Genomic DNA, 20,700 nt, shown 5'->3' with positions numbered 1-20,700 from the left:
TTCTGGTTTTGGTTTTGTTTTACGTGTAAAACTTTCTATGCTGCATTTCAGAAGTGCCTTGGACACAGCCCCGAGCCCGGTTATCCGGGCAGCGGAGCAGGGAAGGGTTTGGAGCGTCTCTGTTACCGGTGCTGCTGACTGTGCTTTTACAAACGTGATGTGCTACTTCCAACCCCACTTGTACGATGGGTAGTATGTGCTACAGTGGCTTTTCTAGCCCTATGGAAAATTCCTTAAGGAAAAATGCACGGGCGTGAGGATCCTTGCGTTCCGGGTAAGGTCGCTGCCGTAATGCAGAGTGGGTCAGACCTCCCTGCAAGCTTTATTCGACAGGAGAGAAACCTCCTCACCTGTAAAACAGTAAAGAAAAAGTAAACAGAAATTTACTGTGTTCAGTAATTCCACATGTTTATGTAATATCTATGGAAAGATATGCTTTTGAGGTCTGTTATTATATAACACCCTCCCCGAGGGCATTAAATTGTTACAGTACCTTTTTGGATAACAAATTTCTGTCGTTCTGAAGTGATCTGGGTAGCTGGAGTCACCGCAGGTCCTTTTTCCATGAATCGCACGGCAGGGCAGCGCTCCTCCCCGGCCCGAAGCTGTGCCAATGCCTTACCCCAACGCCTCTTCCTTCCGTTGTGTCCGGGGAACTGAGCTCAGGCAGAGCAATGTGGCTAGTTCAGCCTCCTGCTAGCGAGCGCGGTGGGATTCGGCGTTCCCTGCTTTGGGCTTTGCACTGGATTTACGGTTGGTGGAAGGCGCGCGCGGTGCCGGCTGCCTTCGGCGCTGCCTTCCTGGCAAGGCCGAGCACGGACGCCGGGAGCTGCCGATAAATCGTGGCCTCTTGCCGCTGTTTGTAACGGGCTCAGGACCTTGCCCTGCCCTCCCCTTCACTCGGGTTCGGAGTGGGAAGTGTTTTGTGCAGGGCGAGGAGGAGGTTGATCCCAGAGGGAGGGAAACTGCCCCGTTTAGGGGCTGCCCCGGGCTTTGCTGCCCCCGTTGCAGCGCGGTCGGGAGCAGGGTGGGAGGCCAGAGCGTTTTGGGCCCCGCAAGGCCGAGTGCAGGCCGGGCCTTCGCCTGCCGCGGGAACGGTGCTACCGTCCCCGTCCCGCTGCCGGCACGCGGCTGCCGCGGCCCCTGCCCGAGCGCCGCGCGCGGCGGCCGTCCGGCTGCTCCGCTTCTTGCTCTGCTTTTCGCTTTGGGACCCCAGCGGTCTCGAGGGGCCACGCGTAGATCCCGGCTCCGGTGCTGGAGAGACGCGAACGTCCCGGGAGCCCTTTGCCCTTGCGGGCGGCGGGACGCGGCTCTTCCTGCTCTGAGGGTTTGGGAGCAAACTGCTATGAGAAAGATGCATATGAGAAAAGGCTGCAGCGGTGTGCGAGCCGAGGCGGCCCTCGAGTCCGAGCCGAGCGGCTTCCCTAGTGGAACAGGAGCGGGAAGGGGCGGCGCTGCCCCGGGCCGGACGGTGCCAGGGAGCAGCCGGGGGCTCCCGGAGCAGGACGTGGCGCCGGAGCCGCCGTGCCCGCCCCGGCGCTGCCGCCCGCCTGCTCCCGCAGCCTCCCGGGGCCCTGCTGCTTCTGCCCCACGCGGCGATCCTTCGAATGCCCTTTAATCAGCTGAACTACAAGAAGTTGAAATTCTGAGCGGTTTTTCTTTTATTCCTCCCCTTGCTGCTGTCTTTGCCAACTGCATCAGCGCAGCGGTGTCTTCTTGATGACTTAAATGACCTTTGCAATCAACTCACACCAGCCCCTTCTCCTGCTACTCGTATTAGCCCTTTCCTGATTAATAATCCAAGCCGTTACCTGTGGAAAGCTACTGTCTCAGGTTGACCCTGTGAGTTTTCATCCAAACGGGTAAATAAATCCAGTAGTGACCAGCGGATATAGCAAATCCCACTCCTGGTGCCAAAGTCATTCCCCAATGGCTCTGTTTTTATTATCGTTGCCTTTTCCTTGTGTAAAACGTGCACGTTTTCTCTGAAACTGGGTGCTTGTTCCTAGTAGAGGATGTCTGTTCAAGCTCTAAATGTTCATGCCTGTGACCGTATTCAGGTTCAAAGCGCTGGGCCTGGTTTTTCCTTTTGTAGAAATGAGACCTGCATTACTTTAAAATGCTCTCCTGCTTTGGCTTAAATTTTTGGCCATTCTGAAATAAACACTCAGAAGAGACTTGTAAAAGCCAAATTTTCGAACGTTACTTGTATTCGTGTCATTGATTCTGTGGTTTTTGGATGCAGTTTGGAAGAATTTGTTAAATCCAGCAGGTTACTAAAAAAATCCGCTCTACATGAGATTTATATTTTTCCTCCAGCAATAGAATATGCTCTGAATATGTGAGGGAAAGGGATATCTTAATGATTTGTCTTAAACAACTTGGAATTTTTATATATTTGACCTTGTTTGATATAATAAAGAGTTAGTTAGAAACGAACCGTGCTGTTCTGCATGTGAATTGCTCCGCAGTGACAACAATTCCAGTAAGAAAAGAAAACCCCAAACTCTGCAGTCAGCCCGTGACGGGGTGCTGCTCCTGCACACATTTTGTCACCAAAATCTGCATTTATGCGAAGGAGGGCGCGTGCTGGTGCTGGCCAGTGACCCGTGCAGCATTAGCTGCCCTAATTCGGCTGTGATTTTCTGAAGGAACACGCGGGATTGGGCTCCTTGAAAACACTGCGGCCGGGCGGCTGCCCAGCCTGCGCTCCAGGGGCTTTTCCAGCCTTCGCTGCCGGCGGGTTTGCAGGCAGGAATTCTCAAGCGCTGCCCGAGGGAGGGAAGGGTCGCTGCCTTCTTCCCCAGTGAAATCCCTGTTCCTTGGAAATTGTCTGTTCGGGACCGTCATGTAAGGGATCCATTTGATCCTGTGATCCAAAAAAAACAACGCCAAGACAGGCCTAGGAAAGGGGGAGGCTTAACCCCAGTGCGTTGAGCTGCGCTGCGGTCTTGCAGCAGCCGTGCAACGATTGTAGCACCTTTCTGAGTAACTCGGGACTTCCTGCAGTCTGGCACCCGGCTTGTTGGGTGGCGTCTCTGCTCCCGTCGCGTTTGCGGGGTGTTGGACCCCTGCGGATCCCTCCCGACGCTCCGGGGAGGCCGTTCCCAGCACCGGGATCGTGCAGGGCGCCCTGTGGCGCCAGGGCAGCACCCGGCCTCGCTGCGCTCGCTCCGGTTCCCCAGCTGTGGAAAACCCGAGATCCCGGTTCAGCATCGCGTGGAAGACGGCAGCCGCTTTCTGTGGATGCTCTCGTGTGAATCCATGGAGATGGTCTGGAAAAAAATCCCTGCCTTCCAAGGGGGATTACAAGGCATTTGATTAATGCTCATCAGAAGCTGCACTTTAAGTTTGGATTTTGTCCTTCTCTCCTTTTGTTTTACCGTTTTTTTGGGATGTCCTGGTGTCATTTGGCAAAAGAAGGGTCTTGTTTGTGCCGGCGGCTCCGAGCCAGCTGGGACACCGAGGCCAGCGCCGTTTCTCCAGCCGGGACCCGCAGGCAGGGCCAGGAGGGTTGCTGAGCCCTGCAGCTTGTCTTGATGCCGCCCTGTCCTTTGCAACCTGCTTTCCAGGACTCGGTTATTCAGTGTCATGAGCTCAGCCGTCCTCATCGCCTTGGCATCAAGCAGGAGGCACCATCCAGGTTTCGTGGGGTGAAGGGGATGTTTGAGCTGGGTAAATACTAGGGAACACGGACGCGCTCGTCCTGCCGACCTCCCGGCTTTCATTTCGCCCTTACGTAAGTCAGTGTTGGCGCTTGGGCAGGGGAGTTTTTCTCTCCGAGTTCTCTCTATTCCCAGAAATTCAGCACTTGTCCTAATGAATGTTTGTCAAATGTAAATATGTCTCTGGAGACTTATTCTAGGCTTTCTTTGTTTTGTTTGTTTGTTTTTCTGTAAATCTGAAATCAACTCAAAAACCACTATCCAAAAACCTCTTTAAAATCCTTTTCTACATGCAAAATGCTTTTGGTAATACATTGATATCCCCATAAACACTTACTGTATATCAGCATTTCTGATACTACCTTGTCACCCTTGGCTGTTTCTCTCTGTGATGTGTTTTGTACCAGGAGATAAGGAGATTTGACCCATGGTTTAAATGTGATTGTGAGCTTGAAACAAAATTTCTCTCAAGTTTTATATTTCCAATAGCTAAATTCTCTTTTTTCCCTTGGGTGCTAGTCTAGCCATATTGTGTGATTATTTATTCATTTTGCCACATACATTCTTGTCTTAAACACTGCAAACTTGCTGCAAACAGCTGTGACACAAGTGGTTTTAAAAGGAGGCCAGAAGAGTCCCATGAAAGCCCAGTAGCTGCTGCTCAGATCCACCCGATTCCCAAATCCCTGCTGGAGCAGCAGGAGAGAGGCTGCAATGGGCCCAGAGCCTTGCAATGAGCCTGTGTCCGCAGAGCTCGGGCCCTCGGGCTGCTGCGGACTGCGGGAAGCAGAAAACGCAGCCAAGGAGCCAACCATACTTGGTGAGAAACCTGTCAACGTCCCGAGCGCTTGGACGAAGCTGCTGAGAAGTGACCGGGTTACATCAGCCGCGCGCCGGATCCACGCGCTGGAAGCCGGAGCGCGGAGCCAGGTCCGCATGGGGCGGCCTGGGGAGCGCCGGTCTCCGCCGGCAGCACCGAGAGGAAAGAGCTTTGCTGCCATGGACACGGGCCCTTGTCGACGCTCTTCAAACGAGGAGAAAGGAGTAGCGTGAAAACGGAGCGAAGTGCAACGGGATTATCCAAATTAGAGCCTGAATTTGGATTAATCTGATATCTTTGGCGCTAAAGCAAATAACTTGAGATAAGGGTGATAAAACATGAACTTGGCGGAGATCAGTTGCGGGCTTGTTGCCCTGAAATCCTGAGTCCAGAGAAGACAGGATGTTCCTAGAGGACAGGAGAAGCAGATGGAGCGAGGCCGGGGTGATGGGAGGACACCGGCGGGGCTCTGCAAAGGGGCCTTCTTGGGCCGGCTCTTCATCCGCGTCTCCGGTGAAGGTCCTGGAGCAGCTGTCGCAGCTGCTGGTGGTTCCTGATGTTGGCGTGAACTGGGAGTGACCAGCACAGAACGTCTCAGAGCAGGAGTGCTTGTGGCTGCGGAGATGTGCAGCCTTCCTCCATCTTCTTGCCACCACCTCGGCCCTCCAGCAGGTCCCTGTTGCCTTCAGGCAAACGAAAGGTTTAGGGGCAATAGAGGCATAAAAAGAGATGTTGCCCTTGACCACAAACCTTGGGGATCTGCAGCTAGGCACGGGGGAGGCTTTAGGAGTAGCTTCACGCAGGATGCGGCGTTCCCAAGAGGTCTCCAGCTCCCTCGAAGTCTCCCTGAGCGCGGCCGTTTCATCCCCGTCACCCCAAGGGTTTCCCTTGAATCCAGGGAGACGAGTGTCCATGTGGGACGGCCCCTCACTGCAAGGCTGAAAGGAGATGTCTGGTTTAACCAGCAGCCTCAAGATTTGGGTTCTTGCCCCATTTTCTTTCCTCGCTGGTGGTTAAAATAAAATAATAATAATAATAATAATAATAAAGGAGGAAATCTTGCTTAAGAAAATAGATGCTCGGGAAAACAATAGAACTCGGTGCCGAGGGAAGGAGATAATTCCATAACCAAGCCGACCTGGAGTGCTGCAGAGAGGAGCCCAGAGCCCTTTGGGCGACCTGAAAGCTCCTTCTATCACTGGCTCTTGAGCTTCCAGCTTGGACGTGGCCGGAGCCACGGAGCACCCGGTGACGGGGCTGTTCCCTGGGGCTGGCGCCGGCCCTCCCTGCTCCCGGCCGGCAGCCTGGGCGCCGCGCAGAGCGTCCCGGCAGCGCCTTCCGCCCAACGGACTCGGCGTCGGCACAGAGGGACTCGGGGATTTTGGAGACGAAGCTCGGCGTGGAGCTCCGGCTCACGGGAGATGCCACCACTTTCCCTCCGGCGCCTGCTTTTCCCGGGATTCGTTTCCAGCTGGAGCAAAATCCCCATGGTCAGTGAAACGAGGCCAGGACCAGCATTTGCTACTGCTTTTGCCTGCAGAATTTCGCTGTGCTCATGTGGACCTTTTCCAAGGCAAAAAATAGAAGAATTCCCTTAAAATCTTTGTACCAAATAAGAGCAACACGAATCGTTTCAGCTCGGAGAGCAGAGGGGAACAGCTGAGGACCAAAGCGAGCCCTAGCTCAGTCCGGACCCGCTCGAGTGCTTTCATCTTGCTCTGGGAGCTGAAAAACCCCCTTGGCGCGAGCCTGAGATCACCCAAATCTGCCCCAATCCTGCGGAGACCTTGAGGATGCTCCTTCCCCCCATGTAACCCCTGGCAGGAGGAGCTGCCTCACTCGTTTATGGTTTTAAAAATGAAAAACGCACAGCCAGATGGTCGGCCATCTCTGCTGGACCCAAAAGAGCAGGGAATTTTCTAGGTTCAAGCACTTCCCGTTACATAACGGTGCAGACGCGCAGCAGGCTGGAGAAAATTCCTGATTGTTTATTTTTATTTTTTAACTAATAATGAGGGGGTTTTTTTGAGTGTATTTTGTCCCCCAAGGAGTCACGCATCGGCCAGGAGCTGCCCTGGGCCTCGTTCACTGCTCGGTGCCACTTTCAGCCAAAAGGTGGGCCAAGGCGCGTTTGGATTTTGATTCGTTTTTTGGTTTATTTTTTGCCCTCCTCGGCAGCAGCTGCTGGGGGTAACGAATCCCCCGGGCAGCCCCGCACGGCGCAGCCGCTTTCGGGTGTGCGTGTGGCGACGGGAGCATCCCGGCCTCTCCCAGTGCGGCCAGAACGGCTCCGACTCCTCCGTCGGTGCCTGCGTGACTGCAGCAGCCACCTGAAATCGCTCCCGGACCCTGCAGCTCCGTTGAAGCCAGGGGCAAAAGCCCACGCTGAGGTGGGTAAGAGGCCTCCAGTGATGTTGACGGTCCCATTCCCGGTTCAGGCCATGGCCGTTGGCTCCGGCCTCGCGGGGAGCTTTGCCCGGAGCGAGGCCGGCGGCGCCGCTGCAGCCGCCTCCTCACGGCTCCGCTCTGGCGGCCTCCCCGTTGGGATGGGGTGAGCGGGTGCCGCTGCCCGCACCAGCGGCCGTGCTTGGTACCGAGGGGCTGCCGGGCCGGTGCTCGGCCCTGCCGCAGGCCTGGTGGCCCCGGGCGCTCCGTGACAGCCTCCCCGCTGCCCAAGGAGCCCCAGCAGGGCCGGTCAAGGCGATGGGGACACGCGGGGACAGGCGGCGGTGGCGCAGGACGGAGGCGGCGGCGGGGCAAAGTTTCCGGGTCTTTATTTTAAATAACGTGTGCGGCGGCGCGGGGCCGGCGGGGCCCGAGCGGGGCGGCCCCGGCCCCGCGGCCGCCGCCTCCCGGCCGGGCTGCGCCCCGGGGCAGCGCGTGCAAAGCGGGCGGGGAGCGCGGGCCGGGCCGGGCCGGGCCGGGCCGGAGCGAGCGGGGCGGAGCGGGGCGGGACGAGCGGCGGGACGGGACGGGGCGGCGCGGGGGGACGCGGGGGGTTGTCATCATCCCGGGTCACCCCGGCCAAGGGCCTTCGGGCTCCGGACACCCCCAGCGCCGCCCTCCCGAGCAGCCCTAACGTCTGCGAAGGGGAGGGGGAATCGTTTAAAAAGCTCCCTGCACCCTCCCTCCCCTAGCAGTGTGACCAGTGGCGTGCGGCTGTGCAACAAGCAGAGGAGCAGGGGACCCGGGGGGACACAGCCTGTCCCCCCCGGGTGCACGGGGGTCCCAGCGCCCCCGAGCAGCAGCAATGCAGCCTTGGGGACCCGGCGAGCAGGGTGTCCCCCTGCTCCCAAGGGGCCCTGATAGCGATGGGGACATCTTGGTGACAGTGACCAAATCCCGCCCTCCCCCCTCCCTCCCAAAATGTCCCCCCACCCCCTGTTCTGGTGATCCCAGTGTTACCCCAGCGCGGAGCAGCAGCACCCGGGGATGCCGGTGCTGGGCACCCGCCCGGCCCCTGCACGCGGACCGGTAGTGGTTGGGGCTTTAACCAGCACGTCTGGAGCACCCATGGGTGCCACAGGGCCCCCGCTGGGGGCTGTCGCTGCTCCCAGTGACAGCTGGGCTTGGGGACACGCTGCTGGTCACCAGCCTCCCACCCCATGCTCATGCAGCCCACGGTGTCTCCCAGAGGGTCCCTGTGGTGGCCATGGGCAGCGGGTGCTGGATCCCCTCTGAAATGCTGCGTGTCACGGGTGCTGCAAGGGACCACCATGGCACCCTGTGGCCCTGGAGCTGCATCCTGCACTGCAGGTCACCCCCTGCCTGCCAAGGGGACGGGGGACAGGTGCCCTGGGGACAGGGCTGCCACCATCCTGCCCTGGGGACGAGGGGGACAGGTTGCGGGGGCCAGGCGGCAGGGAGAGGGCTGGCCCCATGCCACGAGGCTCCCGCCGGCCTCCCCGCAGCACCGGGCGCCAGCGCCCGCACGGGCCCCCGGCCGCCCCCCGTGCCGGGGGCAGCAATGCCCGGGCCGGCCGCCAAGGCCTGCAGGGATGGGGGGAGCATCTGGGGGGACATGGCCCCCCAGGGCACAGAGCCTGGAGCAGCGTGAGGGGCCCAGATCCTGCCCGGGGGACGTCACTCCAGCCCCAGCCGCCCCCGACCCGGGACCCCGGCTTGGAAATGGGGGGGTCCCAGCTCCCCATCCGGGCTCAGCCGGGCGGGGGAGGTTTTACATTCGTTGCGTTGATGTGAATTTAACACTGAGAGCAGAGCCCCCCGGGTGGCCGGGCCACGCCGCTCCGGGTGCTCTCCTCCTCCGGAAGACTCCGGCCGCAGCGGGCGCTGGGCAAAGGGGCCGCGTGGGCGCCCGCTCAGGACCCCCCCGACCTGCAACACAGAAGTGGGGGGGGGGGGTTCAGGTGCGGCGGGGGATGCCGAGCCGGGGGGCGGCAGCGGCGGCGCCGCCGCGGGGGTCCCGGCGCCCCGGCCTCCGCAGCGGCCACAGAGACGGACACAGCACACGGGGCGGCCGGACACACAGCGACAGCACACGGGGACGGCCCGCGCGGCGGCTCCCGGCGGATGTGGGCGCCCCAGGGGGGGTCCCGCTGCCCCCGTGGGCCCGGGGGGGACCAGCCCCCGTCGGCGGCCGCAGGTCCCGGCTCCAGCATCGGGGCCCCGGCGTGGGCAGGGAGGAGGAGACGACAGGGGAGGATGGAGGCGGACGGCAGACGGGGACGGGGGCTACACGCCCTGCTGCGCCGGGTCGTACCTTCCTTTCCGGATGTTCCTGGCCGGGAGGGGATGCAGGAGGAGTTGGAGGGAAAGGGAGAAAGGGGATGGGGAGAGAAAAAGAGAGGAAAGGAAAAGGAGCGTTAGTGCCCAGAAAAGGAGCGTTAGTGCCCGGAGCCTGCCTGGGATCCGGCCGCTCGGTGCCTGTACCGGGGCGGTGCCTGTGGCCGGAGCAGGGGGTCTCCCCACACCGTGCGGCCCCAGGACGGAGCTGGAGCCAGAGGCTCCCGCGGGAGCCCTGCCAGGGGGGTCGGGCAGCCTCTGTGAGCCCCAGGGCCAGGGGAAGGAGCACCCATGAGGACCTGGCGGGGATCGGCTCTGGGAAGGGCTCCGGGTGCTGGGCCCCATCCCCGGCCCGGGAGGCCGCTGCAGGAGGCCAAGGCGGCCAGCGGTCACTTACTTAAATCCCCAGCCTGTGCCCCCGAGGACGATGGCAGCCACCAGCACGGCCCCCGCAATGGAGCCGATAATGATATTGGTGCCGCTGGGACCTGTGACAGGGGACGGGAGGAGAGGACAGAGACGGGCGTCAGTGGGGACATGATCCCCCCAGGGGTGGCTCTGGGCCACGCCGAGCACCGTCGGGGCCTGGGGCAGCAGGGGCACCCGGCGGTGCCGCCAGCCGGGGAGCAGGGCCGGGCAGACCCCCCCGGCGCTGTGCACAGACCCTTGTATCGCTCCATCTCGCCCGTGGGCTTGGGCTCGGGGATGGGGTCGTAGACGCTGCAGTCCTTGCCCGTCCACTCGGACTGGCAGATGCATTTGCCCTCGTTGCTGCAGACCTGCGACGGGAGCGGGCGGCATCAGCGCCCGCCACGGCGCCCCGCGACCCCCGGCCCCCGGCACTCACGCCGTGGTCGAAGCAGATCTTCCCGTCCCAGCTGCCGGGGCAGGAGCTGAAGTTAAAGGCCGACACTGGAAGGCATTTGTGGTCAAGACACAGCATGCTGGGCCCGCACGGCGTGCCGTCCTCCACGTAGCTCAGGTCCGAGCCGTCCACCAGCTGCACGTGGCCCCCTCTGCGGCGGCAGGGCAGCTCGCGGGCAGCACCGGCACCGGCCCGGCCCGGCCCGGCCCGCCCGCTCCCACCTGCAGTCCACGTAGCGGTTTTGGTGGAAGAAGGTTGTGGTGGCGATGTCGCCACTGAGCTCGCCCAGCCGCGGCGCCCCGCTGATGTTGGCGCACAGGAGGAAGCCGCAGAGGACGTCCCTGCGAGGCACACGCGGCGCTGGCACCCCCGGGCCCACGCGGTGACGCGGGGACGTGGGGACACGGGGGGCAGGCGGGGATGCTCACTGCTTGTTGCACTGCATCCAGCCCAGGCCCTCGCGCCCGCAGTTGCCCCGCTCGGTCCCTTCCACGTTGAGCTTCTCATAGCAGAACCGCTCTGCAGAGCCTGTGGAAAAGGTGGCAAAGGAAAAAACCCCAAACCAAACCAAAACGCACACAAAAAAGGCGTCATCCAGGGCTTTCTTCTCCAACCACAGGCTAACCCAGGAGGTGCCTGAGCTGAGCACTGGCTCCGGCGGGAGCACGGTGACTTACCGCGGCCCCAGAGCGCGTTGCACTGCCGGTCCCGGGTTTTGCAGCGGCCGCCGTAGCATCGGCCCTGGGAGCGAGGGTGGAGGGTGACAGCGATGCCACCGCAGCGACCCTGGCTGATGGGCTGGAAGGGACCCCGCTCACCTGCTCGTTCTCGCAGAAGTAGCCGTCCAGCTTGTGCAGGTTGGGGGGACACTGTGGGGCAGAGCGAGAGGAGGGGGTGATGCATCCGGCACCCCAGGGTGCCCCCGTCCCGCTCTGCTGCTCCAGCTCACCTGGCTCGAGTCACCCGTGCAGGTCTCGGGGATGTCGCACTCATTCACGGCCTCCCGGCAGGACACGCCGCGCGGCTCGTACTGCAAGGAAAAGCAAAAAGAGGCCAAAAAAGGCCAGAGAGGCAGGTGGATACGGTGGGGGGAGGCGTGCGGCGCAGACCCGCTGCCCGCCGGGGCCCGCACCTTGCAGCCCTTGCAGCACAGCCCGTCGCTGCACATGGCGTCGTGCGTGAGCGTGCACTTCTTGCAGCAGGTGCCGCCGCTCTTGGCGCACTCCTGCGGGGAGGCAGCGAGAGGGAGACCCTGCGGCCGGGCGGTGACAGCCCCGCGCGCGGCCCCGCCGCCGGCCCCGCTCACCGCCAGCGAGCCGCAGTCGCACTCCTCGCCCGCCTCCACAAAGCCATTGCCGCACTCCGGCGGGTCCAGGAGCTGCCCCAGGGAAGGGGAACGCTGCAGCCAGAGCCCCCAGCGGCACCTGGCGCTTCGCAACGTGGCTGCAGATCCGGGCCGGATCCCAATGCTGCAGGACCCTTGGAAGGGGCGCTGCGTCCCCCAGCCCATCTCCGTGGCCTCCTACCTTCAGAGGCTTATTGAAGAGGCAGCTGCCACCGCCATCCTGCAGGAACTGGTTGTACTCGTCGATGCTGCAGCGGGAGAACTTGCGCGGGAGGTAGTAGCTGGGGGGGACGCGAGGTGACATGGTGACATCCTGGGGCACCTGAACCCAACCAGCCCCAATCCTCCGGGGCGGGGGGAGGCAAAACAGCCCAGAGAAGGGGGTGCTCATAAGTGTTTTGGGGACAAAACCAGGGGCTGTGTCCCCCCTCGCAGGCACTCACCCCGTGTCCTCCATGATGCAGCCCAGCCAGATGTCCGGACACCGGCACTCGCCTGCAAGAGGACAGCAGAGGCGCTGGCGGGGAGCACCCGGGGTGCCGGGGGACCCCTTGGTGTCGTGGTGCAGGCGCCCGCGGTACCTGCAGAGCTGCGGTGCTTGTTCCACATCATGCCCACATTCTGCCCCAGTGTCTGCGCCAGCGTCACCGCCATGGCCGCCACGTTGCCGTACTGCGCCCAAGGGGAGCTGGGCTCAGCCCGCGGCGCCGCCGCTGGCCCCGCGCTCCGTCGGGCCCTGCACCCACCTCGTTGACTCCCCCGCCGCGGGCGGCCGAGCAGATGCCCCCCACGAAGGCGCTGCCGCTGCGGCTGCTCTGGAACGTGCGGCCCCTGCACGGAGGGAGGTGGCGCTGGAGGAGGCCCCGGTGGCTTCTGCCCCAGCCCAAGCCCGGCCGTGCGGGGCAGCTCACGAGAAGAGCTGGACGCTGTCGCTCGGCTCCGGCAGGGCCTCCCTGCGGTACTTCATGAACTGGGCCAGCGTCTCCAGCGAGTCCTCTTCCACGCGGATCTTGTCCTCCGCGGCCCACGTCTCCATGGCCACGAGCACGATGCGGGTGTTGAGCTGCTCCTTGTAGATCTGCGCGGGGCGAATGGGGGCACGTGGAGCTGCGAGGCCAGGCCGAGGGGCACTCGTTGGGGCCGCCCACGGGTGCTGCCACTCACCATGTCAGCCAGGTTCACTATGGACTTGGCGAAGTTGCTGGTGAGCACCACGGAGCGCCGCAGCTGCAGGAACTGCCGGGGGCAGCGGGAGGATGAGGCAGCGCCGTGGCGGATGGGGCCGCCCCGCGCCGCCCCGCGTGCTCACCAGCTGGTGGTCGTTCACCACGGCCAGCTCGATGTACTTGGTCTCGCTGTGCACTGTGTGCTGCGCACGCCGCACCTGTGAGCGGGGCGACGCCTGAGGTGGCTGCCCCGGCGCCAATGGCCCGCGGGGCCCCCCGGTGCCGCAGCTGCCATCGCCTACCTGCCGCCGCTGCCGCGGCCTGGGCCACGTGTCGGTGCCGAGCGTGGCTGGGAGGCAGCCTGCAGGGGAGGGAGGCAGCTGGCGGCGGGGCTGCGCGGGGCGCCCGGCTGGGCACGGGGCACAGCGGAGCCCAGGGCCGGGTGCCGTGAGGCCGCTCACCTGGCTCGGGGCAGCCGTGCCGGGGCGCCCGGCGGATGATGTGCGGCCGCAGGCCCTGGCACGCGGCCGAGGGGAGGAAGAGCGCGGTCATGGCGAGGCAGAGCGCGGTCACGGGCGCCCAGAGGCCGCTACAGCCCCCATGAGGTGCTAGGGGAGGCCCTGGTGGGCGGCCCGCGCATAGCGCCACTCACCTGCCCTCGCTCGGCGCCGGCACGCGGCTCAATCAGGTAGGTGGTCCAGCCATCGGAGAAGACGCCGCTGCGGGCGAAGCCGGGACGGGTGAGCGGTGGCCGGCCCTGAGCATGGGCCCGGACGGCACCGCCGCTGTCCCCCCGCACCGGCGTCACCGCCGCTCTACTCACTGCAGGCCCTGGCAGCTGGAGAGCGCCGCGAAGGAGCGGGGCCGCCCGCGCAGCCCGCCCTGGTAGTAGCAGTGCTCGCCCGTGCCCTGCGGAGAGCGACCGGCCCGGGGCCGCTGCGGCCGCCCGTCTGCGCCCGCCACGGCCGCCCTGGAGCCTCCCCCGCCGCCCGCGGCGGCCCCGTCGCCCGCGCCGGCATTACTGCTGCTCCAGTTAAGGGCGGCCGTGGCTCCCACGGGCTGGGGCTGCCGCCAGCCGCCGGCCAAGCAGCTATTTATGGAAAGCCCCATTCATCTTTTTCACGCCGCCGCCACCGCCGCTGCCCGGGCCCCCCTGCCTCTCTGGGGACACGTGTGGCTGCAGGGGCCCCGCCACCCCCCTGCGACCAGCTGAGCCCTGATGCAGCTCGGCCCGGGCGCCGCCAGCCCCGGCCATGGCGGTTCCCAGCACAGAAGAGTCGGGCTCGGCTCGGAGCCGGGTGGTGAGAGCCCCGGGGGCAGGATGGAGCCTTGGGATGTCCTGGCACAGCCACGAGGGGGTTGATTTGGGGGGGCGTCCTTGTGCCAGCGCCCGTGGGACGGGCTCCCATCTCCCCATGTGGACCTTACCGTGCTGTGGCTGCCGTTGCCGCCCGCGCCGAGGTGCCGCTCCACGTAGCGCGAGGCCAGGAGGTGGCTGCGGGGCCGGCGGGGGCTGAGCGCTGCCGGGCGGCCATGGGTGCCCCCGCTGCCACCTCCCTGCCCCGCCGCACCACGGCTCCGCAGAACGCGGCTTCCGCCCGAAACATGCGCACATGTGTGTGTGTGTGTGTGTGTGTGTGTGTGAGACTCCAAAATGCACGTGTCACCCCAAAACGTGTGTGTGACCCTGGAACGCGCGCGTGTGTGTGTGAGGCCCCGAAACGCGTGTGTCACCCTAAAACACGTGTGTGACCCCGAAACGTGCGCGTGACCCCGAAACGCGCGTGTGTGTGAGGCACCGAAACGCGCGTGTGTGTCACCCCAAAACATGCGTGTGACCCCAAAATGCATCTCCTGCCCCGAAACTGTGACCCTGGAACGCATGTGTCACCCCAAAATGCGTGTGACCCCAAAACATGTGTGTGAACCTCGAAACACGTGTGTGACCCCGAAATGTGTGTGTCACCCCCAAACGTGTGTGTCACCCCCAAAACACGTGTGTCACCCCAAAATGTGTGTGACCCTGAAACGTGTGTGAGACCCCAAAACACGTGTGTGTCACCCTGAAACATGTGTCACCCCCAAACACATGTGACCCCAAAATGTGTGGTGTGCATCACCCCAAAATGCATCTCCTGCCCTGAAACCATGTGACCCTGAAATGCGTATGTCAGTCCTAAACACGTGTGTCACCCCGAAATGCATCTCCTGCCCCAAAACTGTGACCCTGGAACGTGTGTGTCACCCCGAAGCTTGTCTCCCGCCTCACCACCCGGCCCCACACAGGGGCCGTTTCCCATCCCCGTCCCCTCGGAGGGGCCACTCACTGGTTGAGCTGCAGGTCGAGGGTGAAGGCCGAGCCGAAGGCGTGCACCACGAAGCTCACGCGCGCCAGGTGCGCTGCCTGCGGGCGAACGGGGCCGGGTTAGCACCCCGAGCTCCATCCCCGCCTGGCCGCAGCAGGGAGCGGGGCCCGGGCTCGTTGTCACGGGGCCGACGCTCAGCAGGGTCCGCGCGAGCCCTCAAGCGCCACGGGGCCGGCACTTGCCCTGTCCGGGCCAGCGGTCTGAGCCACCAAAAACGGTCTTGGACAAAAGCTGCTTTGGCATTCCGCTTGGGAAAAGAAAATTTAAAATTTTAAAAAAAAATCTCTGCACCCCAGGTATAGATACCTGCAGGCCCTGAAGGCGCTTTTGCAATTTAAAAAAAAAAATCTCAATTTGAAAGAAGTCACTACTTTTTGGCTCAGAAGTGCTGTGGCGCGAGCCAGGAGCACCGCAGGATTCACGCGCTCCGGGTGTCCCCGCGCTCCCTGGGGACATGCAGCGCCCATAGGAGCCCGCGCGGCTCCGCGGCTGCCGGGGACACCTCGGTGCCAGCTGCTCTGGGGGTCACGCGGGGCCGGGCGCCAGCTCCGCGCTCCCCAACGCCGCGGGGTTAATGGGCTCTTACCCACCCACCCCCCAGCCATTTACTCCCCGGCCGCAGCTCCTCGCGGTTACCCGGGTTTTTACTTAGCGCCGGGCTTAAATCACCTCGGCTGCAATTTAAGGCCATTAATTCTCCTTGGAGGCGGCGAGGACGCGGGGGGGATCGATGGGCACCGGTATCGCTGCAGCCGCTGCCTCTTGGAGAGCTGCCCCACATGGGACAGGGCTCCCCCCACCCCGTCCCGTCCCATCCTGGGGCCTCAGGGATCCCCGGCCCCAAACCGGGAGAACCGGGAGAGATGGCACCCACATGCGCGGCCTCCGTTCCCGAGGCCTCACGGGCCCCACAAGGGCTCCAGGAGCTGAATGGCCCCCGGGAGTGGGGCCTCCGACACATTCGGAGCACCGGGCACCCGGCCGGGGGTCCTGCTGGCCCGGGGGCCGCAGCCTGAAAGAGAGCGGAGGGGAGCGGGGACGGACGCGGTTCACTTACAGGGCCTCCTCCTCCTCCTCCTCCTCCTCCAGGCTCATTCCTGACCCTGGTGTCCAGCTGATGCTTCTGGACTTCTCCTCCTGAGCTCTGCCCCACTAACCTGCTGGGGTGGGTGATTTGGGACACGAGGCGCCCGTCCTGCCATCCGGCCCGCGGGAACCTCCGCTGCAGAGCGCCAGCGTGCGCGGCCACCGCCACGGGACCTGCAGAGCCCGAGCGGAGCCATGGGGGACAAGCAGGGCTGGCACTGGGGCCCGTCCTGGAGCAGACGGTGCAGGGGACACGGTAGGGACCCAGGCATAGTGGCCCGACACATAGAGGATGGCTGGGGGACATGGTGGGGACCCAGGTGTGATGCAGCCAGGAAGGGGTGGACGTGGAAGGCTGACACAGGGGCCTGTCCTAGGGCCATGTCCCTGCCCAGGGACATGACAGGGACCTAGGTTTGGTGGCCTGGGCTGGAGGGGATGGCCAGCGACATGATGGAGACCCAGGTACGATGGTGGGACCAGGACAGGATGGCTAAGGGATGTGGACGACTGATACGGGGCCTGTCCTGGAAGGGACAGCTGGGGACTCAGGCGTGGGAGCATAACCTGGAGAAGATGCCCAGGGCATCAGGGGGACTCGGGTGTGACAGCAGAGTCTGGAGGGGACAGCCAGGGGACATGGAGGGCTGGTGGGGAGGGGATGGATCCATCCACATGGCTGGATGGGAGACAAGGGAGCCCCAGGTATCGCAGCACAGGTGGGGGGCACATGGAGCACCGGTTTGGTGGCACTTCCCTAGGGGATGGCTAGGGGACAGTTGGGGACCCAGGTGCAGCAGCATGTCCTGGAGACGATGGCCAGGGGCCTTGGGGGCCTGTCAGGAGGCGCAGCGACATGGGGGGACCTGGTGCAGCGTTGTGCCCGAGGAAGGACACGTGAGGACTCAGGTAGGGCAGGGCACCCTGGAGGTGACACCAGGGGACACAGCTGGCCCGTATGGGGACACATGCCAAAAAGGACACCTGAAGGCCTTGGAGGGCCTCAGATACAACACTGCATCCCACAGGGGACACCTGGGGACACAGGGGAACCAGGGACAGCAGCACATCATGGAGGGGACACCCAGGGAACCAGTATGGGACCATGTCCTGGAGGGAACATCCAGGTGCGTGTCCCCTGGAGGACACGCACAGCTGCAGTGTCCCAGAGCGGGGACCAGGGCAGGGGACTGGCGGAGGTGGACACGTCCTGGAGGGGACACCCAGGGCTGATGGAGGGCTGCCATGGGGACAGGTCCTGGAGGGGGACACCCAGGTGGCATCGGGGGACCCAGGTGGCATCGGGGGACCCACATGTCTCACAGAGGCGGCCGGGGGGCCCCAGCCGGGGCGCTGTCCCCCCTCCCGCGGCACCGGGGCCGGCCGCAGCGGGGCCGGGGGGGCGCGGGGACCGCGGGGGCGGCGCTGCCGCCCGGGCCGCTGCGGGCGGTGCTGCAGAAAAATGTGTCGATGCAGCAAAAAAGCCCGCAGCGGCGGCGCCGGTAACCGGGGCGGCGGGGGGGGGACACACGGCGACACGGGACCTACCTGCCCGAGGCGTGAGCGAGAGGAGAGCGGCGAGCAGCCAGCTCTGCAGCGGCCTCATGGCTCCCTCATAATCCTACCGCTGCCGGGGGCGGTCGGGGGCTGCGGGCACCGGGCGCGACCGGGCACCGCGCTGCCCTTTCGCTGCTGCTGCTGCTTCCTCCTCCTCCTCCTCCTCCTCCACCCGGGCCGCCGCGGGCCGGGCATGGGCGGCGGCGGGGCCGGGGCTGCCGCCGAGCGGGCAGGGACCGGCCGCGGGGCCCCGTGAGCGCCGCCCCCGCCGCCTGCCCGCGCCCCGCACCGGCGCCGCCGCCGCCCGCCCCGGGCCCGCCCCGCGCCCGCCCCGCGCCCGCCCCGGCTGCCGCAGCGCCCCGCGCCTGCCGCAGCGCGGGACCCCCGCGCCGAGCGCCGCCCACGCGGGGGGACCGGGGCTCCGGCGGGACCGGGGCTCCCGGACCCGCATTTTTCTGCCCCCGGGCATCAGCGCCAGGTGCAGCCCCCCGGGGCTGGTTTGGGCTCCTCGTCCCGGTTGGGGCTGCCTGGACAGAGACTCCGCACACGGTGGCTTTGACCTTGCTGGCTGGTCTTGCTGTGGGAGGTGATGGGGAACAGAGCGGGGCAAAGCTGCAGTGTGGGTCCACAGCGCAGCCAGGGCACAGGGATGGAGACACAGCCGAGTACGGCTCTGTGATGTGACCAGGGGACAGGAGGGAGCAAGGACAGGAGGCCACAGGAACCAGGCTCTCCCAGGGGTGACCATCGGAGGGTCCAACTCATCCCCAATGGCCTGGGCAGGGGGAGCTGGGCTGGGGGTCATCAGCTGCCTGACAAAAGGTGACACCACCCATGGGCGGCCCCAGCTCTGTCCCTGGGACTGGGTGCTCCGTCCATGGGTGCTGATGCAGTGCCGAGCGCCTTAACCTTGTGGCTGTCCTATGTGCAAGACAGAGGTACCAGGACACGGTTCTGGCTGCTCATCAGCTCCTGCAGGATCAGCAGGATGCAGGATCCTTCCTGTCCTCCTGGACAGGCCACCTGCCCCACTCGGGGCTGCAGGAGGCTGCCTGGCTGGAGGCGCCTGAAAGAGCAGCATGAGGCCACAGGAGGCTCTTGGCACCTCGGCCGTGTCTCGTGCCAGCTGCCAGCCTCGTGGGAGAGAATTCAGGGGCCGTTTTGGTAGCAGTCGGATTGCTGCCTGTGTTTCCTTCAGGAAAACTGGGATCTGTTCCTGGGAAGGGGTGTATTGCCCCAGGACCAGGCTCCCGCCAGAGAAGGGGGCCCCGGCAGTGCCGGCGGGATAACCAGGATTGCAGCAGGATGGCGGTGGCCACCATGGCCCCCGGGTGCCTGTCTCATGCGACACGGCCTGTGTGCTGCGCAAGTGGGTCAGAGCGGAGTCTCCCGGGGAGCGGCAGCCACCTCCTTCCTCCGAGGATAAATGAGAACATCCTGGCTCCGCACTGGACCCGGCAGAGCCTCATCTAAAATAGCTGCACTCGCCTGGCGGCGGCACGAGCCGTCCTGGAGGGAACACGCCGCAGAAACCTGCTGTGCTGGGGCTGAGCTCAGCTGGGCTGCCCAGGACGGGGTCTGAGCCCCCTTCACTGCCCAACCTGCCGGGGTGAATTGTTAAAACACTTTTGAACTATTTGATCCCAGTTCTCCTTTTCCCACAAATGCCCTACCTGAATTCCTGCCGCAGGGAGACGCTGCCTTGGACCCTCCTTCCCAAATCCCACTCGGCCTTGGTGCTTTGCAAAACATTAATGAAGTAAAACTTGCAGCAGCTCTGGGAGGCCAGGGAGCCTCAGCTGGGTTTTGTGCAGAGAGGAGCTGCTAAGGGGGTCGTGCTCAGCCTTCCGCCCCCTCATCCTCATCCTCAGCCCGGTAGCAGGACGCACGTGCGCACGGGGCCGCGCGCGTGCGCTCCGGGAACCCTCTCCCACGCAGCTTTGTCAGGCAGCGCACGGGAGAGCGCAGGGCTGGCAGCAGCCTCTGGGAATCGGGATCGTCTCCTTGGTCGCAGCAGCTCCGGGGCTGCTCCGTGCTGCGGTGACGACGGAGGGGTGTCCTCAGCTCCCTGCCCGTGTCCCAGCACCGGGGCAGGGCAGACGCCCTTTGCTGGCGCCCCAGGTGGAGCTCTCTGCCCCCATGGAGCACCGGTGCTATGGGACAAGCAGGGCTTCGGGGAACAAATGACACCGGGGGTTTTGCCCACATCCCGTCTTGAGGGAGCCAGTCCTGGCTTGGTCTGCAACCCCACGGGAGGCCCAGGCCACGTCAGTCCCTGCTCCTCCTCACTGTGCGGGTGCCCTGGGAGGCTGGGCACAGGGCTTGAGCTGAGCCGGCCTCACGGCTGGCGCGGGGCTTCCTCAAGGCGCTTCCTCGTGGCCACGGTGGGGCTTCCTCGCGGCAGCAGCTCTGCTGCGCTCACATTAATTCTCAGCCCTCAGCAGGGAGCAGGCAGGAGTTTGGCCATGGCCCCAGAGAAGAATTTGGGCTTCGGGAAGACCTGAGGGCTCCAGACCAGACTCCTGCCCACAACCAGGTCTGCTCAGGAACCCGCTGCTTTGGGCAATCCCCTGCCCCAGGCAAGGGGCCTTTCCTTTCACCAGTCCCAGCCTGGAAGAAGCGTTTGGCCCCGGTGCAGCAGGAACTGTCCCACATGGCCCCAGGCTGCTGCTGTTGGACACCCCTCGGCTTCCCCTTGGACCAAACCAGCCCCAGCTGCCTCCTCCCCTCCCTGCAGGCCCTGGGGGCCCCGTGGCCTCCACGGGGCTCCTCAGCTCTGTCCCCCTGCGCGTGGGCAGCCCTGGACACTACCCGCACGTGGCCTCCACCCCGCTGAGCAGAGGGGCGAGAGCCTTCCTCAACCCGGTGACCACACTGCTGCGTGTCACCCATGACGGGTGTCACCCAGGGCCGCGCTAGGTGATTAGAGCCACTGCAGACGCTTATCCAACCCCATGTCTGCTCAGCCCCAGCTGCTCCCCAGCTTCTGCCCAGCTTGCACCATTTTGCTTCACGTTATTTTGAGTTAGCTCAGGCCACCACACAACTTCTACCCAGCCCACAGCATCACTTCCTTTTATTCCAAAG

At 64.3% G+C, this 20,700-nt stretch overlaps 1 protein-coding gene across 1 annotated transcript; it reads right to left on the bottom strand.

Moving 5' to 3' along the window:
• Positions 1 to 9,176: 9,176 nt before the first annotated feature.
• Positions 9,177 to 17,701, bottom strand: ADAM11 (ADAM metallopeptidase domain 11). Its single transcript, XM_088537232.1, has 26 exons — positions 17,605 to 17,701; positions 16,024 to 16,230; positions 14,932 to 15,004; positions 14,033 to 14,099; positions 13,428 to 13,513; positions 13,257 to 13,323; positions 13,066 to 13,120; positions 12,907 to 12,965; positions 12,748 to 12,822; positions 12,603 to 12,674; positions 12,350 to 12,516; positions 12,185 to 12,269; positions 12,020 to 12,110; positions 11,882 to 11,933; positions 11,620 to 11,719; positions 11,400 to 11,471; positions 11,226 to 11,318; positions 11,043 to 11,123; positions 10,912 to 10,962; positions 10,771 to 10,834; positions 10,522 to 10,621; positions 10,315 to 10,434; positions 10,076 to 10,244; positions 9,893 to 10,007; positions 9,626 to 9,716; positions 9,177 to 9,223 (listed from the first exon to the last, which is right to left on the bottom strand). The coding sequence occupies exons 1-26, from the start codon at positions 17,660 to 17,662 to the stop codon at positions 9,178 to 9,180; spliced, it is 2,316 nt and encodes a 771-aa protein (XP_088393358.1). The 5' UTR covers positions 17,663 to 17,701; the 3' UTR covers position 9,177.
• Positions 17,702 to 20,700: the final 2,999 nt, after the last annotated feature.

The sequence above is a fragment of the Tinamus guttatus genome, unplaced genomic scaffold (genome assembly GCF_059628265.1).
Source record: "Tinamus guttatus ecotype Peru unplaced genomic scaffold, ASM5962826v1 Tinamus_guttatus_pri_ptg000732l, whole genome shotgun sequence".
NCBI lineage: Eukaryota > Metazoa > Chordata > Aves > Tinamiformes > Tinamidae > Tinamus > Tinamus guttatus.
This window is presented reverse-complemented; position numbering and strand designations above follow the sequence as displayed.

Excerpts from the sequence above, each read along its gene's own strand:
- ADAM11 (XM_088537232.1), bottom strand. The coding sequence starts at position 17,662 with ATGAGGCCGCTGCAGAGCTGGCTGCTCGCCGCTCTCCTCTCGCTCACG. Across the intron at positions 16,231-17,604 it reads CTCGCTCACGCCTCGGGCAG|GTCCCGTGGCGGTGGCCGCG; the intron begins GTAGGTCCCGTG and ends CGGGCTCTGCAG. Across the intron at positions 11,319-11,399 it reads GCGACTGCGGCTCGCTGGCG|GAGTGCGCCAAGAGCGGCGG; the intron begins GTGAGCGGGGCC and ends GCCTCCCCGCAG.